Source organism: Seriola lalandi, unplaced genomic scaffold (genome assembly GCF_002814215.2).
Source record: "Seriola lalandi dorsalis isolate HSWRI2012SDOR001 ecotype SW California unplaced genomic scaffold, Sedor1 jcf7180002054520, whole genome shotgun sequence".
In the NCBI taxonomy this organism is placed as follows: domain Eukaryota; kingdom Metazoa; phylum Chordata; class Actinopteri; order Carangiformes; family Carangidae; genus Seriola; species Seriola lalandi.
Genome location: NW_019525073.1, coordinates 836,285 through 855,028, shown reverse-complemented (window position 1 = coordinate 855,028; position 18,744 = coordinate 836,285). Strand labels below are relative to the sequence as shown.

General features: G+C 40.0%; 1 protein-coding gene across 4 annotated transcripts in view; it reads left to right on the top strand.

Annotated features, from left to right (window-relative positions):
• Positions 1-107: 107 nt before the first annotated feature.
• The window catches only part of arhgef10la (Rho guanine nucleotide exchange factor (GEF) 10-like a), a 95,902-nt gene continuing 77,265 nt past the window's right edge, over positions 108-18,744 (top strand). For all 4 annotated transcript variants that reach the window (XM_087175996.1, XM_023414040.2, XM_087175997.1 and 1 more), the window contains exons 1-4: positions 108-515; positions 7,422-7,700; positions 9,841-9,868; positions 16,653-16,795. In XM_087175996.1, coding sequence (XP_087032122.1) covers positions 7,427-7,700; positions 9,841-9,868; positions 16,653-16,795 — 445 coding nt within the window. In that variant the 5' untranslated portion in view covers positions 108-515; positions 7,422-7,426. The remainder of the gene's footprint in view (positions 516-7,421; positions 7,701-9,840; positions 9,869-16,652; positions 16,796-18,744) is intronic.

Here is an 18,744-nt window from a genome sequence, read left to right as displayed (position 1 = left end):
AAGCTTTTCATTGGCCACATGCTTAACTTTGTCACTCTACCATTGGCCAGCTGTGTTAGTGCCCTCACCCTGCTTTGTGCTGCTGTCTGGACAGCAGCAGGGGTCTGGAGAGTGGGAGGAGGGAGAAAACCAAAGAAAGGATAGCATGGGACTGAAGGGGCTGAAGGGGGGTATAGACCCATCTAAAAAAGAGAGGGACAGAGAGGCAAGATAGAGGGAGGAACGGAACCAGAGAGCCGAGTGAGGCAGAGAGAAAGGGGAGGGAGCAAAGAGGGTTACCTCATCTGAGCTGCTAGTGCACACGGTGCAGGGGAGAAGTTGTGGGAAAGTAAACAGCACAGGAGAATTCCAATCTGTGTTCAGCCACTCGCCACCCTCACAGGACACTGTAAAGATGAGTGCGCCGGACCTGGCAGTGTGGTAAAAACTGAGAGTTTATGGGAGGCTACCAGGATTAAAGGGTCACCAGGGAGTGCCTGAAGCTTCTCGGAGGACACACTACTGAGGACAAGGAGGTGAGAGGCATATATATTTGTTGTCCTCCAAACACTTTCCCTCTTTCCTTCCTTCCTTCTATCTCCTCTCTTTCTCCCTCCTCTCTGTCAGCATGGTTAGCATGTTGCAAAGACAGCAGCTTTGTCCAAGGGAGCTATTGATGGAGTGGAGTTGGGGGTGGGTGGGTGGGTGTGCTGGTTTTGTGCCTCTCTGTCTCTCAGTCCGACAGCTACAGGGGCAGCTGAGAGGACAAGGGAAGGTGGAGCAGGAGAGGAGAGGATGGGAATGGTAGATACCCGTGTGGCCCTTTGGCAGAGTACACACCATCATGGACGATTAAACCTGAGTCTGCCTCACAGAGCCGGCGAGGCTACAGAGCGTGAGGCCTTGTTATGATAGCAGCAGTTCCTGAGACAGACACCAGGAAGGATGAGTGAGAGATTGCCGGCTCATCCCAGACCCACGCCTCTGGCCGGCTGTTTTTCAGCAGCACTGCACAGCTCTCCCAAAGCCTCGGGCTATAAAAAGAGATCCCCTGGCCTGGGCCTGGTCTTAACCATTCCAGTTTGACGGTTGCTTCCCGGAGTACAATAGCCCCTCCCAGGATGGATTTCACGCTGCCTCTATACTCTGAGCAGAATAGAGAGGGGAGACAGGGAGGAGAGGGGTGATGGCGGGGGGTGGGGGTGGGAGCTCTTGGACCTCTGACCAAGTAATTTGCATTTTAAGCTAGAGCACTGTTTCTGCCTCACTTGCCGGATGTCCAAGAGCCTTTCTTTTAAGAAACTCCATGGACTCACTGTATCAGATTTTTTTCTCCTTAGTCACAGTGTACCACATCCAAGAGACATTAACAATCCACGCATGCATGGCCTGAAGCTACCACAAAGACTTCACTATCAATGGGAACTCTCTCCCTTTCGCCACACATTCACCCATTAAGACTAGCGCTCATGGAATCATATGTATAGCAAGGCCTTGGTGCTCGGATACACAAGTTATTTGATATTAGAAAACGTACCTGTCAAAATGTTTACTGGTGTGATGTATTATACAGTCCACTGGGAATGGCAGGTAATTAACCAATAGAAGGAATTCGGGGATGTTTATAAGTCAAGGCCAATCTACAGTATTTTCCTGTTGCACTTGTGGCATGTCGCCCAAACATGACTTGTATTATTTCCTGTCTGCTCCTCTGACAACAAACTCCAAGGCCAAAGCAACTAAACCGCACTGGTCTGAAGAATAACCCATAATAATCTCCTGAGATCCAGGGCTTGAGTTTACATCAAGTTGTAGGAAGATTTAATTTGTCCAGTATTAAAAGCATTGAATGACACTTCCTGAAGAACAACTGAAAACTTTAATTTGTTATGTTATGATATCTCATTCGAGTGGCACGTCAAAGGAGCAGACATGCCTCTTTTGTACTGATAGTGAAAGTTAGCCTTGCTACCTGAAGCTGCACAATAACTCAAACAGACACAATGAATTGTTAGAGGCAGTTTACATGTCACATTTTAGATCCGCACGAGTGTAGTTCAAATAACTATTGTCCCTCTGTACTCTGTGGACCCAGCTGCAGTTACTGCAGTGACACTGGTGTGCTAGAGCAAGAGCAGGCTGAATTAGGCAGAGGAAGTGGCTGACACCGAATCAGCACTAAGAGGAAACTTCCTGGAGCTTTGACTTGCAGCGGAGAATTCAGACAGTTACCAAGCTTCAGTGAAAGTTTAGGAAAAACAGCTTTCTTTTCATGTAAAGTAAGAATTAGCAGGAAAAAAAGCATCATCTTTGGATCATTAAAATCCCGTATCTTAAAGGAGAATGAGACTGATTTTCCCCATTAATGTGTCATGAGGATCACGCAGCATGTGAAAACAGTATAGAGTCTTCTGTGGTTCTGGAGAAACTGTGTCATGTCTGAGGAAATAACCATGATAACATCTCGGCTTGGGCTTGGAACCTGGAAGTGTGGAGTTTGAAAGGCATGGGCGTGTGGCAGACAGGGAGTGTCTGACTGTGGGTGGCATTGGGGCAGGAGTTTTCAAAGTTTTAGTGTATTTATGGACATTTATTTGAGAGATAATTGTACCCTTGTGAAGTGTAGGTCACACTGAATATGAAAAAAATGTTCTGTGTTTAGATTTGACTGTGTTATGACACTAAGAAAAGATATGAACTTAGATGCTACCTGCAACAATCAGGGGCGCTATGGGGTTTAAAGTACCTTATTTGCATCCACTGCTGCAACTCCAACTGCTGTGTTGATGAGTGAGCATCAGCGGGTCAAACCACAATAACTAACTCATTGTTTCCAGAACATTAAGTGCACCTGTCCCTTTCACCTGTCTTCACCTCACGTCTCTCCTTTCCCCTCTCTTTGCCCCACGGTTCTCCCTCCCGCGCCCTCGCTTCAACTCTCCTGCGTCGTCCCTGGGGAGGTCACGCCTTGGAGCTTGAGCCACACTAGGAGCTAAAAGTCAGGATATCCCGACCTCTGTTGCTCCGATTTTCTTTTTTCAGTCCGTCTGAAACTTCACAGAAGTGCGATACTAAATTGCTGGTGTATCCCTTTTAATATGTAGCCTGTTCACAGGACATAGATATCTGCCTGAGATATACCAGATGAGTTTGGCAGCCACACTTCTCTAACATCTGAATAGTGACGTGACTAACAAGACACCAGGGTAGAAGAGTATCTGCCTGTCCTTTAAGTAACTGACGACTTTCATTAATTCCTAGTGGCTATACTTAGTTTCTTCACAGCCTCCACCCACTGATGGATTCTTAAGACAGCTAATGGTAGTAATGATGTAGCAAAATGTTTAGAGGTATCATAATATATTATAATGCTGTTAAAAATAACAATGGTTTTGCACAATGATGTGGATGAAGATAAAAGTAAGTGGGAGAAAGGAAAAGACTGAGTGTGATTGGGTTTTGAAATCCAGAAAATCCAGAAACACTGACGCTTATAAAAGGTATTTGTTGATTTGTTGAGCAGTGATCAATGACCCGCGCAAAGCCTCTGCAGATACAACATTATGGTCACTGTGTTACAGGATTTCACATCTTTAACATGCCATGTGCTGAAAAACTGTGTGTCAGAATTATTCAAAGAAATTACTTTTACCCCTCTGACCTGGTCATGTATTTATTTTATTGCTTTCAAAAGTATTTTTCTGGATAAAAAAAAAAAACATTGTCTGGTCAACACATTCAGGACATTCTTATGTCTGCTCATTGTTTGTACAGTACAGCACACACACCCATTCCAGTACACTATTATGCTGTGAGCACAAATGGCAGATGGGAGGTGGAGGTTACTCCCACTGTGTCCTTGACTAGTGTGACTCCACCAGCACATCACTGCTGTTGTGGACAGACATTAGTGGATTTGCCCTCTACAGCAGAGGGCATATGAAGGCCAGACTGCCTCCTGAATAAATAATATATCCCTGAATGTCTTAACAGTGGCAACATGACGGTAAACCAGGAGGAAAGTAGGAACATACTCTCTCAAATATGCATAGATAACCTTCTTGTCATGTTTTTATTTGTAGTGTGATGTGATATCCCACGTGGCCTTTGGCACACAGTCTTCAGGAATTGATTTAAAGTTAAATTTAAAATATTCATCACATTCATAATATATAATGCAATAGGCTTAGCTTCTTCTGTGTCGGGAAATCTTCGGTAGGGCTACGCTGTGTTTAAAAAGCGAATCCATGAAATCCACAAATGTCTGTGAACGGCCTCCCACTCAAATTGTTATGCCTTTTGACAGCCAAAGAAAGACATATTCCGTCTGTTCTCAAGGAGCTGTTTGCAGTTCCTAAATTGGCCGAGTCACATTCGCATCTCTCGATAGGAAGTCCTCGGGGAAGCTGAAGAAGGAACAAGCGCCAGGAGCAGAATCATCTCTGCCTGGCACTGTTTGTTGTTGTCAATGGTCCACTGCTCTCTCATTGTCTGTGGAGTGTTTGTGTGCCATTTTCTGTTAAGGAAAACCCTAAAGTGGGGGTTCTCTCAGTGGCTTTCTGTTAAGATTTTTCAGTGCTGTTTATTCAGTCATCCCCAGCTGCTGTTCTCTACCGTTGTCTATTGATATACCCGACTGCCACTGACCAATGGCTGTGAGGTTTGTCTGTAGTTGGTCAAACATAGCTCTCTGTAAATCATTGGCTAGAACTAAATATGCAGCCCAGCAGATTTGCAAAATCCTGACTGAAAGCTTTGGATACAGTTACTGGTTTAGGAAACCCTTTTTCTTTTTTTTTTTTTGATCATTCTGTTTTTAAACCCTGTAATTTAATTTTGTTCTTTAAAGCAGATTACACATCCTTACTGCATTTGTGAAATAAATAAAAGTACAATAGGGAGCTGAGATGGAATCATGCAACATAAATCGGATGCCAAGTACCCACAAGATCCGACTGAGTAATCAAAGACTGCACAATTTGAATTGATAGAAAATGACGGAGCAAATATAAATATGTAAAAACACCACTAAATATGCAAATCCAAGAACTACTACATTTAAAACAAGCTACAATATAACGTTTGATGTTTCCAGTTAGGATGTACACTGCAAATGTGCGACCTGGTTTGCCTCGGATCACCAAGGCAAGGGCACTCATACCTCACTTTCCTCTGTACACATTCGACAGACTCATTACCACATTTGGTACACAGCAGTGGAGTTTTGAGAGCTCTATGTAGGTCAGGGACAGGGTGTGTAGGAGTTGGTTTCATCTTTATTCTGTGATGTATCTTATTTTCCCCTCAAGAATAGCTTTCACACAGCACCACTCCCGGGGCTCTTTATTTTTCCAAGATGGAGTCTGTTTGATGGCTTGTCCAAACGCCTTCCCTCAAAGACATTTGTTCAGAATACCTGTCATTTTGGATTCTGAGGAAGTGAAAAACTTTTGGGTTCCAGATTTTGGATTAGTATTAACAAAGTGAACTTTTAGACAAGGCACCAGCTGTCTTGATTTGTAACAATGTGAAAATATCAATACCATCATCACAAGCATGGCTTCCATCTGTGGAAGGATAGTGGCATTAATTTCAATTAAACCTTATACCTTATGTTTTTAAAAATTCATTCAAAAGAGGATGCTGCTATACTCCACACTGAGTTTGTATGAGCTATACCATAGAGAGCAAAACCATGGTCCAGATGACCTGTGAGCTAATCAGTGCTGCAGTGACGAAATGTAGAAACAATGCTTTCTGAGGCTGAGCAGAAGTTTTCCCTCCACAAAAGAGTCATTGTTGATTTGACCAATGAGTGGGATGACTGGAGAAACTGTGTTTGTGGCAAAGGGGAGGTAACTGGGTCCAAAGGCAGCATATTGTACTTGTAAACAAAACAGAAAAGAAATTTCTTAAGAAGCTAGCGCTGTTTTCTTTATAAAACTCCTATGTAGTTTAAAGACTTCTTAAACACAAACGGTGGTAATTCAGGATTCAAAGCCATCACTGCTCCTGAACATCAATGCAAACAAACATCATGTCCAGACTGAGATGTCAGTAAGCAGTAGTAAAAGATGATGAGAGACGTAACTGACATCATGACAGCCCTTGTATCCAGGTTAAATAATAAGTGCTGACAATTAATTTTACAATCCACAAGCAGCATGTTCCAGGGATGTTTTCCCGCACAGGCAGCCTGCTCAGCCGCCTCTGCTCCATGCTATTATTTTCCAGAAGGAGCCTGACAAACTATCCTATCAGGCCCAACAGTGTTCCAGCGCTGGAAGGAGTTCAGTGCCAATCAAAATGCAAAGCAGATGCCGGGTGCAGGAGTGCTAATACTAACATGTACAGAAACAGTCAGCCTGTGTGTCATAGAAAATCCCCACTTTGTAAAAATAATGAAACAATTACTGCAATTTAATACCTTCATGGTATGTGTGTGTGTGTCATGGAAAATTTCCATTTTATTTTGAAAATATACTAACAACAAATCTAACTTCCATGGTTACAGCTGGCAATTTACATGCTCGTTTGTTGTAAAACATGTCATGTGTTTGCAATTAATGTATGACTGTATTGATATATTTTGATTGTTTTTCAAATGAATTCCTAAAACATCTAGGCTGCTGTTATACCTGTTTTTTCGTTGATAAGACAAGATGAAATTAGCCTCTCACGTAATTGAGGGCACATGTTTTCATTAGTGGGTGTGTGGATATCTTAATTAATCTGCCACTAAGCCTCCTCAGACTCTTTGATTTAACTAACAGTCTTTCCAACAGCCATATGTCATGTTTATAGTGCTGGGAGCGTCTCTCTCTGTGCACCTGAAATGTGGAGTTGTTTAGTTCATTTATGTCAAACTGAAAAAAGTTGTTCAACTTAGGGTATTTTTATCCACTCTCAATAAAACACTTCTTAAAGAGGTGGGAGAGTTTCAGTCTAATGTTTTGCTGTGAACACAGTGTGGGGTGAGGAGTTCATTTCAGGTCAGTGTTGTTAAGTACAACACTGATATTTATCTTATTTTACATGTTACTGTTTTGCTAAGCAGCTTTGCTATGTTTATAAAGACCAGACAACATTCCTCTCCTGCAGTCCATTTACATTTCTGCCTTCATCCAGATGAGTGGTGGAGGTTAAACAGTCTTAATGTCACAGTATAATTCAAGCAATATCTCCTGGGTTCACATTAAACGCAGGAGAAAAGAGTGGTGAACTTTAGATTTGTAGTAGAAAAATATTTTAAGGGATGCAAAACTTCATTATTTTCATTGTTCAATATTTCTAATATTGTAGCATTCTGTCACTCAGATCTTTAAGGTGCCTTATCTTTTTCAATACAAAAATCTTGTTTTGATTATGTGGTATACATATTTTTTCACCATAGGTGTCACTTTTAACTCAAATGGGTGAACAAAATTGTGTCACTTTTTCAGGAATTATGTCGACTGCAATATCTCAGCAACCACCAAAGGAAGATGAAGAGGAGGAAGACGAGGAGCAAGGGGAAGAGTTCGTGTTTGAGGACAGCACGGACGAGGAGAAACTTCCGGACAGTAAAGGGATCAGCTCGGCCTGTGTCAGCTCTGTCCAGGCGTCAAAAAAGGAAGACAGTGAGACAGCACAGAGAGACAGTACACAGCTTCCCAAAACCTCACCACCTGCCGGACAGGAGGGCATTCCCACCAAGGATGTAGAATCAATTTCTACTGCAGGTAACACATTTTCAGGAATACTACTTTTTAAAAAAAAAAAAATCACTTTAATGTCTCAGTACATAAGTATACCAATACCATAGGGTGCAATTTAAAACATTTAGTATATACTTCGCGTCAATTACTCATCCCTTACTGAAAATAATGTTAATGTTTAAATGGTGGTACATATCTTTAAATATTTGTGCAGTTATTAAAGGAAAATTAGCTGCACTAATAAGCTAACAGTTTTAGTATTTTAACAATTTAAAATATCAAGATATTGGAAGTGGAAAGGGCTCTCAAAAAACAAAAACAAAAAAAAACTGAAATAGGTTTACTCCCCCTCCACACCTCGACGGCTTCCGTAAAGTCCCTCAACATTACTCGCTACCTTCCGTTATTCGTCTTAACGGTAGCTCTGCGAAAGCTGCCTTTTAACATCTTCAAAACTAGCACACCCACTCGTCTGCTCTGTATTTAACAGCTGCAGACACTAACAGTTTGTGGAAACAACCAGCCATCAGTTTGGAGGTAAACTACTGATATCTTTCACAGCCAGCTTTAGTTGGCACCAAGCTAAGCTGTAAGTCTGGAACCGGCTAACTGGACAGATGTAGCTATACACCATCAAACACGTCATTATGTATATCCTTATTTAGAGTGTTGTGTTATTAAATTGTGTTTTGTTAATATTGGACTATAAATATTTATGCATTACCCGTAAGCAATATTTGAATGTTGTAGCTAGTAGAGAAGAAACTATCTGTACTCTAAACTTTTTTTTGTTGTTGTTGTGTAATGAATCATATTGGCAAAGAGTCATATTTAGTAAGCTGATAAAATTTTTTGGATTCAAATGTTTATATAGTGACAAATAAATGTAACTAAGTATATTGTAACATTAGATGGGGGGCCTTAATTAACACACTAAGTGAAAACACCTGTGTGGGGGGGACTGTGGGCATGCAGGGGCTTAAAGTTAGTGGCTCCACCTCTACTAGCTACAATAAGCTTAAATGTAGGCAGAATCAATACATATGTCTAAAATGTAGTGAAGTAGATGTATAAAGTAATATATAATTGAAAAAAGTACCAGTTGAATAGAATACAGCTGTACTGTCCACAAAGGTGGAGAATTGTCCTCTCCTCATCTGGCAAACTGGGGAATATCAGATACTGGGAAACTGAATGAAATTACTTTGATACAGGCTTGTGGTTCGAGTTGCTACGCTGTAACCAAAATGAACACGCTCCATCCTCTGAACTTGTACACTGTCATCTTTCTGAACACTGAACCACTACCTTCTTCATCACTGTACAAAAACCTGTCTATGGCAAGCTGGTTGTAAAATGTGAATTTGATATTTCTAATTTACTTATTGTAATCTGATCAGTTTTTCATAACCAGAGTTAAGTCTCCCCTTAACTGGATATTATGCAGATGTAAGTATGGTATATTTACTACCTGCCTAATGTTGCCAAACAGGTCCTGGTAATTACAATCCCAGATAAAGAGGGAGATTTAGGTCTTGGACAAGTCCTTTTGGACAAAGTGTAGTGATTAGTGCTTAATTAAAAAGCTTTTTTACCAAGTGTGTGTGTGGTAATCCGTTAAGTGGGCTGTGGAGATGCGTAGGGGAATTCTGGGCGTTGATAATAGAGTGTAGTGGAGGTCTATTATGTAATTGAGGGCTGAGAGCAGCTGATTCCCTCCCTCACCAGATGACATGAGTTTACATGGTGGATCCAAAGGAAATCGATCATGATATTTGTTTAACAGCACCTACCTATGCTTTGACATCACAGTACCACCATAGAAAATCGGTTTTCATTTGTGACTACCTACCTACACTGTCTGCTTAATTATCTCAGACTCACTAACACTTGCTCAGCAGTTGTATTCATCATCTTAACAAGCAGGTATCTTTCCTTTTGTAAGCAAGTGTGATTGAGTTTTTGGTAGTTAACTTTTTAGATTTTGAAAAGTTCTACGGCATACAAGAAGTAAAAGAGAGTAAATGTCACAACATAAGCTCACAGCTTTTCAAATAGTTAAAAAAAAAATCAGACAAAGTTGTTTTTCTTTTTTTTTTCAAATATGTGCTTCCTTTTTCTTTGGAATAGTTTTTCATGGTTGCTGTTTTCTTCATTTTGACAGATGTTCCAGTTACTGAGTCACCCAGCTGGTAAGTTGCCTCTGATTCCTATCACAGTGTGGGGAAAATTACTAAAGGGCGGTGGAGAAAGTAAACTCAACACCACACCACACTACATCAGTGTCATGTCATTATGTCTGAGATAATGTCATGCTTACACTCCATCCAAACACACCACAGTGGGTATACGATACTGTGATGTTACGCTGCATCTATTTGTACAACATTTATATGACAGATGGCGTGTCCCGCCCACAGTTAGAGGTGGTAATGTCAAGTATAAAGTGATGTTGCTGTTACATTTCTAGAGGGAAATCACAGGGTTGCCTAATTCATGATGATGCATACAGTATGATAAGATGAGCCTTGTTTATACTCCATTATGCAGTGTTCAGATAAATGAAGTCAGTTCACTCAAATCACAAATGGATATATTTTTCCAAGTAACCCCAGTGGTATGTAGCCATGCAAATACAATTAGTTTTCTCTGCTTAAGTTCCAAGTGTCCATCTCTAAGATTTCTGTTGCCACCCCAATACAGTGGAGGGAAATGGAAATTACTTCCACTTCCATTTCCACTGTCTCCAGCAGTGGAAAGCAACGGCAATGTTGACTCTTGTTTCTATCACTTCTTTTCTTCTACTGAAGTTAGCAAGCTAACCAGTTAGCCCCAGTGCTATCTGATTGTCTAGTCACGTTCCAATAGCGACTCACTATAGTCTGCCCTGAATATGTAGTGAAGCTCGGAGGTTGTATTATAACCTCTTGTACCACAAACAAAGCGCATTTGGTGGCAGATAAAACTTACAAATAGCCCCTTTAATTAAATGAAGTGACCCAATAAACCATTCCAGTGAGCCAGAATCTCCAAACCTGGAAATTTCAACTGCGACACTTAACTCAAGTGCAGTGGTAATCAATGATATTAATTGCACCTATGCGTTTCCTGTTGTGGCGTGTAAAAATGTTTGCCTTGAAAAAATGCCTTTTGGAACTATTATCTACGGGTGAAATGGTCCAAATGTAAACTGTTGACAGTGAGGTGTGTGAGGATTATCAACTGGGACATTGGGTCTCATGCAAGAACATTTTGGTATTCTTGTCCTAAAATTCTCTTACCTTTTGTCGATGAGGCTTGTTTATACAAGTGTTCCAAAATTGGAATTACCAATTTCCCTTAACTGCACAAGTCATAAACTGCTTGTTTCAGACTGATGAACCTGTTAATGAGGAGGTGTGCATTTGTGAGATTTGATCATCATTAGCATAATCATCGCTCCCTAACATTGCAATATAAGGCTGCCTGTTCTGCTTCATTTGTGGGAAAGCTTCATTCACAAAAATGTCATGCAAGAGTAAAAAGAACTTCACACTGCAGACCTACAAATTTGCTGTCAATAAAAACATAACAAATCTAGCAGTGTCACTAGTCGTATCAGAGGACCCAAAACAATTAATAAAATTTAAATTGCACATCTGTCAATGACGTGTTATCAGATTCATTCGGATTAAGCCACTATGATTCCTAATAGGGCTGACTAATTAATCGAAATATTGTATTATGGCCAAGTGCAATAATAAGTGCAATTTTTTTTTTTGTTGATAAAGGTAAAATGTGTCACGACATTCCATAAATGATGCGTTATGGTACTGCAGAGATGCCCCGGCCTACAAATCATATTCTCCAGATGTAAAGGAACATACTTGTTTGGTACAGACCTCAGCAAAAATCACAAAATCATCATTTTGATTTTTTATATCAGTGATAATGAGCAATCCAACTGAAATCGTGACTGATATCACAGTCACATTATCTGCCAAAATAATCGCGATATGATCTTTTTTGCATATCGTTCAGTCCTAATTCCTAAATTCCTAAAAGTGTGTTTTCCCACTGTGAAGAAGGGAATTTTACCTGTTTATGACTTACATGACAGGAACTGACCACTCCTGAATTTACAGTGTTTCTTGAAATATGTGTTTCTGTTGAGTTTTTGGTCATTTTTAGTGATTTGAGTGGCACAAATAAAAATCAATTAATCTTCATCGTATTTGGGTGGCGGCTCAAGTTAAAGAACCCGCACTCAGGTTCATTTCAATTAGTTTGGCTGATAAGACCTGCAAGACTGTGTGGGCATGTATGACCGTGCCTGTTAGCTTTGCTACATGGGTTAAGGTGGGACAAATTACACTTTTATAATTCTTATTAGTACATGGAGTCTGGTGACCTCACATAGTTCTCTCTAAAACTTCAACCTGAGGTTTAATCAGCCAGCACAACTGACACTTGGTGGATTTCTCAAAACCTTGCCACATAAAACTGAAACAAACTGCATGGTTTTATGCCATTGGGGGTAATTTTATTTTTTGTGCTTTGGATGAAACATAAAAAATATATTTGTGGATTTAAAGAATGAGAGTTCCTTTATCCACATATGGAAACATTAAAATCCAATTGCTATGCAAAGGCTTTATCATTGTTATTGTGAAATGAACTGTAGTCTCAATACACATTTCTGGCTGAGTAGTCAGTCTGCATCTTTTATGCAATCAAGAAGACAGTTTGCTCCAAGGTCTCAGCACAGTTAAGGATAAGGTGATAGTTTATTGATTCCTCCAAGGCAACTGTCTTTTTGCCTGCTCCTCTCTGTAAGGAGGGTAGCCATCCAATTTATTGGCTCAAACAATCAGGATCTTTTCAGTCAGTTTACAACAAAATGAAATAAACACTGAAATATGCTATTAGAGTAGTTTCTTGCTTATACCACTTCCATACAGGGTATACACATTACCATCTGTTTTGAGTGGCTTAAAACACCAGATAATGGTAAACATATTAAAGTAATTCAGAGACTGTAATACAAAATTATAATATAGTATACTAACCTTAACATACTTTTGTTTTTGTTTTTTGTTTTTTTACTTGATGTGATTTGTTGTAATAATCTAAGCTATAACAAACCAGAAAAAATATTTGCAAACTCTCGTGGGTTCTTATCAGAATCATCCGTCAGCCTCTCTGGCTGCATGATGAAGCCATGCAAGGGCCCTGATTTTGGTGAAGCCCCCCACCTGTGTGTCTAGGAAGTGTGCTCAGAAACCTCTACTGATAGTTGACTTCAGGGGTTGAGTTCCTGTGGGCTTTCCTGTGTTGAAAAGAGGGGGCCTGCATTTGTGCACAGGTGTGAGCGTGTGTGTATGTGTGCGTATATGTTTCTGCTGTGTGCATAGTGTGTGCATGAATGACTGCATATGTGTGTGCTTGTGTGTGCTTGTGTGTGTTTGTGTGTGTGTGTGTGTGTGATGGAGTCACAGTGAGGTCTTGGCAATTTCTCATGCAAGGAGATTTCTGCTGAGTACACATTTCCACTTTGGTTTAGTCAATAGTCTGCCTTTTTAAAGAAGAGCTATCAATAGCACTTTCCATCATCAAGGTGTTAGGACTGTCAGCACATCCACCACATCTGTCAGCAGTTTTAGAATTATATTGCCTAAATTACTTTGCGATTGTTATTGCAGAAATATGGGTTTTTCTTAACACTGCAGTGACAGCACATCAGCTTGTTACAGCTATTAGGCTTAAGGCAGCATTCCTCTCCTGTGAGTTTTGTACACGCTTCAGTGTTTGATGCCAACATTTACTCCTGACTTCACTTTTCACCCCTTGACAGATAGTTTTCATTAAACACGTTGTGTGGAACCTCAGCAAGGAAGAGATTAACACAAGAGATACCATGACAACGTAGCATGTATCTGTTTTATTTGCACAGATCTCTAACCTGGGAGAGTATAACTTTACCTCAATTGTTCAACAGTTTCTTTCTTTGCCTTCACCTTTTTACCCTTTTACTGCTTTGCAGAACTTTATAGATTTGACCTTGCGAAGAAACTCATCTAATGCAGCTTACAGAACACATTTATTTTTAACAGCCGATTTTTTTCTTTTTTTTCTTTTTTTCTTTTTGATCTCTCACCTTGTTGCGCTTGTCTCAGTTGGATGTGCTGTGAAAGCAAAAGAAAAAACGTTGATACTGTAAAAGCATTAAAAGCAAACATGTATAAAAATATGATGAGAAGCCATGGACCAAATACTTTGAGTACTATCAAATTAGAGTCTGTCATGTATAGAACAACTTTATGCAGTATCACTGGGTGCGTTGTGGTTTAATGTGAGGAGTGGGCAGTTGTCTGTGGGGGAGTCTGATTACCTGAGGACAATCTAAGAACCATTAATATGCTCAGCACAATGCTTGCGCAGTTATAAAGAACAGCTATGCCCGGGAGAGACGACGGGGCAAAACAGGTGGCATGCAGTACTGCCCTGGCACAGTAGCTGAAGGGGATGGAAACGGTGTGAGATTTGCATTCAGGCAGCTTCTACTTTAGGCTGTGCTTTGCCCCAGGCTGTGTCATTTGCATTGAAAAATGATTCCTGCCTCTCTCCTTGAGCTATATGACTCACCAGGGCTTATAGGCATAGATAAGTTGTGAAGGGATGTGCAAAGATATGCTTGGATCGATAGCTACACCGCTCAAATCACTCACACCTGACATGAATGCATACAGTGAGGCGGACAAGCTGTGTAGCTATTGTTCTGGTTCCACTCTTTTTGCACGCAAGCAATTTTAATGACAAAAGATCAGTTTATTGTAAGAAATGTGTTGACAAATAGCTCTTTATTTTGTTTTCACGTGGGTGCAGATCATTTTTGTTCCTTAGATTGAGATGAATCATCCGGCATCATAGAGAATGCCGCAGAGTAATACTTGGCAGTCTTTTGCAGCTTGACACCACTGCAAAACCAAATCGCTACTATCAGTAGCTGTAATATGACATGTTGGCAGAGTATTATATCTACTTCTAGATATGTAGTGAGCATTTATTGCAAAACAGGGAGAGCATAGCGCAAACACAACCAGAATTAGGACCAGATTTATAAATAGCTGAATCATAAAATTATATTTACATACATTGTTATGTGTACATATAACTTTTTTAATTCTTCAATTTTAGATGAGATTGTAATGATAATGAGCTACTTTCCTGATTGAGGTTTTCAGAAATATCTAGTATGAACAAAGAATAATAAAGTGAATGAAGAAATGCATATATATTTCTGACAAACACAGTGTAAATTATTATGTGCTGAGTCTTACCTATCAGTATTCTGTGTGTGGCACCACAAATGCTACAGACTGCCCACTGTTGTTTTTTTTTTATCCTTGTCTGCTCCAGGCATGCTTTCCTTTCTTTCTGGCTCATAATACACAGCTCACTTGGTGCTGTACCATACAAGCAAAGATAATGTTTTGCAAGATAGTTGAATACAGATAGTCGTCTTCTATTCCTACTTTAATGTAAAGTAAGTGTCTGAAAGGCTGCCTCTCCAGCAGTTCAAAATGATGGCATTTTATTCACATTATCCTCCTGGCGTGTCATGTTTGTCTGCGAGTTGCCCATCATTCTGACTGGCTGCTGCTACTGGTTTGTTGCTGTGGTGTTTAGCAGAGGGACAGATTTAATTAGTGTAAGTGGGACTCTCCTACACGGTGGATATGTCATATTATCAGTTATGTGGGGGAGGACAATCCCTATCTGGCAGCATAAACACAGGCCATGCGATAGCTATGTCAACAATATTTTCCCCTGTGATGTCAGAGGCTGCTTTAGTAGCTGGTTCAGGTCATTTTCTCGTTCAAAAAGGCAGTGGTGATTATAGTAAGCCTCAGGCATGACAGATAATGATTTGACAGTGCTCAGGGGTAAGTTAGGTAACTCAAGCAACAAGCAGGATGTGTGATTTTATATATATATATATATATATATATATTTCTTTTTTTTTTTCAAATGGCTTTGCAATAGTTGTTCTGAATAAGTATATCAGCACAACTAACGTCACATACAGCTGAGATATTAAAACAACATAATGGATAAAGTAGCAGAAATTGTTGTCACAAATAATAACCTAAAAGAATCCACTTTGTAATTCTGAATAATTTGCTATTTGCAGTTTCACTAAAAGGCCTGTGTGGGTGGGGAAGTTTCATTACCAAAGATCCTGCAAAACCTACACACAAAAATTAAACGAAGCACTCATAGAGCCCATACCTCCACCAAAGTTGAACAATCCTTTGAATTTATAATTTGGTGAATGGAAAAAATGAAATGTTGAAATGTTTAATCTCTTTCTCAATGCATGATTGCATCAAAATACACATTATGGTAGACAGTCATGGACTTTATGTGCCACATCATTTCCATTTAAGTAAGTGCAGTATATAGTATCTTTATGCATTTGCAATTATGTCACTGAAAAAGTGGTGCAAGGAAAAGCATCCAAAAGAGCGCATCATCCAGTATACAAGATGATTTATCTTAGGTGAATTATACTTTGTACATGGATCAAATTGGCACCAAAAACTAATCACTTGTTCCTTGGCCCATATCCTCACTTTCCAACAAATTTCACTGAAATATTTTAATTGGGTTTTGACATATATCTGCTAACTATCCAATAAACAGACAAACACGGAGAGAAAAGTCCTTGGAGGAGGAAAAAATGCACATCTGCCAGTATGGAAAACTAGTGTTCCAAAAAAGTTCCCTCAAAAACATCACAATAGTTTGACAGCAGCAATATGTGTTCCGTCAGACCTTAGGGAGTGTGCGTTTGCATGTTTGGATAACGAAGAAGTATTTCGGCCCCCACCTCTAGCCACTCTGCCTCCCCTTCCTTTTGCTGAAATTAACTCGTAATGAGGCACACAGCACTCAGTGTTAGTTTAACTGTGCTAATGTTTGGGTACCTTCCAGGGCTTCAGCAGCAGACGAGCCCAGTACCTCAGCTCCTTGTGAGGGAGAGGAGCTCCGGGGGCTTCCTGTGGCGCCGGCTGATGCAGGAGACCACAGCAAAAAAAACGTCAAGGAAAGCACCGGCTCGAGGGACATCTCTGAAGGTACAGAACTAAATTATATTGACAAGGAGTGATTTACCTTATATTGTAGATCAAGGGTTCAATTTCAGACCTGAAAGATTAAACCCAAGCTTGCCTTGGGATTCAGGCTCATTCTACCTCTGTATTAAAGTGTTCACACTGCGAGCAGGTCTGATAAAAAACCAACTGGGCCTCCAGAGTTGCGTAAACAGTAGTGGACCACACCATAATGACACTGACAAAATAAATTGTGCACCAGTATTTTGTTAGCACTGCGCATTGCATCTCTTGACCTTGATCAAAGGTGACAAGAACAGTGTATTACAGACCTACAGCCATCTTATGGCTCATTGATTTCCACGGTGGAAGAGGCCATAAACACATATGTATGGACACATGAATTTGCACAAACACACACGCATGTACACACTCTATTCACACACACATACCGACACAGTACACACTGGCTTGTGCACACACATTCTCTGCCATGATTTGATTTCTACACAGACATGACATGAATCCAATTAATTCAGGATGAGGATCAATAGAGAACCATTTCCATGAGGGAAAATTGCTTTTGGATTTCGACTCAGTCAGCAGTGCTGCCGTTATTTGAAGGTGGCTCAGAAATGAGAGATGTAAAGGAGCCCTGCAATGCTGCATGACATTTTTTATGTCCCAGTCTTCTGATGTACTTTCACACACAGCCTCTCCTGTCATTTTGAACTTGTACAGTATATTTAAACTGAATAATAAAACTATATTAAACCGCTCTTCCAGATATCTAAAATTATGATGCAGAAAGTGGAAAAACCTGCTAACTTAAGATAAATTACTTTTGCGTTGATCTTAATGGGAAATCTATTACAGTGCTACATTTGTGTTTTCATGTGTGATCCTTTTTTCCAAACACCAGACTGAAATATTTAGCATTTGTATAAACTTTGCTGTGGAGCACAAACTAGCTTTTTTTGTAAACGGACTGTGTTTCAGTTTAACCAAATGTACTTCATAAGGATCATTATGAATAATGAAGTATTTCCTGTTTGTAAAAGCAGCAATGTCCCTTCACTTCTTAATTGTGGTCATGGCACATTGTGATGTGATTATCTAACATTGATTTCCACATGCCTCACTATGTATTTTTTCTTTCCCATTTGCAACAACTAGGACATATTCATAATGGCAGTGTATTTTTGTGACTGCCTGCGGTGTCAGTGTGACCTACGAGTGAGTTTATTGGAGTGTCATTGTGCTGCTGTAAAGAAAAGTTAAATAAAGTAAGAAAACACAGCGGGGAACTTCTGGTTAACCATGTTTGAAATAACAAGCCATGTTCCCAAGAGGCCCTGTCACTTTGCAGATATGCTGATAGTCAGGCTGATAGCCCAAATCCAGTTGTTTTCTTCTCTGTTCTGAATCCTTTCTGAATGCAGTGAAGGAAAGTGAGCGAGATATAAAGAACATTTGTGAAGCTAATCCTCTTTTGAAGAAAAACAGTTGCTCTTTGTTCATCTCCTGGATTGTGCCCAAGGTTATTTCGAATTTTAGACTGAACACTGCTGAATAATCCATGACAGAATACACATCTCCAATCAGATTAATTGAAAACAGTGATTGTTGCTGTTCAGGGCTTAGGAGAAAGTGTTGCAGACAAATCACAGTTTAAAACCAAATCAATAAAGCTCACTGAGCTAAATTAGGCTGAAACACTCTCAAAGCAGTTAATGACAAATCCTGTCGAGCGTAGAGATAGGATGGGTCAATAGCTCAAACAAGCTGGATACAATCATGTTGCGTCACATGGACAAAGCCAATTTAGCAACATGCACAAGAGATGTGCCTGGTCTCCCTGAGGAAAAAGACCTTTAAATGCAAATGATACAATAAGTATGTAAATGTTCAAAGGCTGTGTAAATTCCTTACCAGAGGCTAGAAGATCTGGCATCTTTTATCTATTCTGCTTT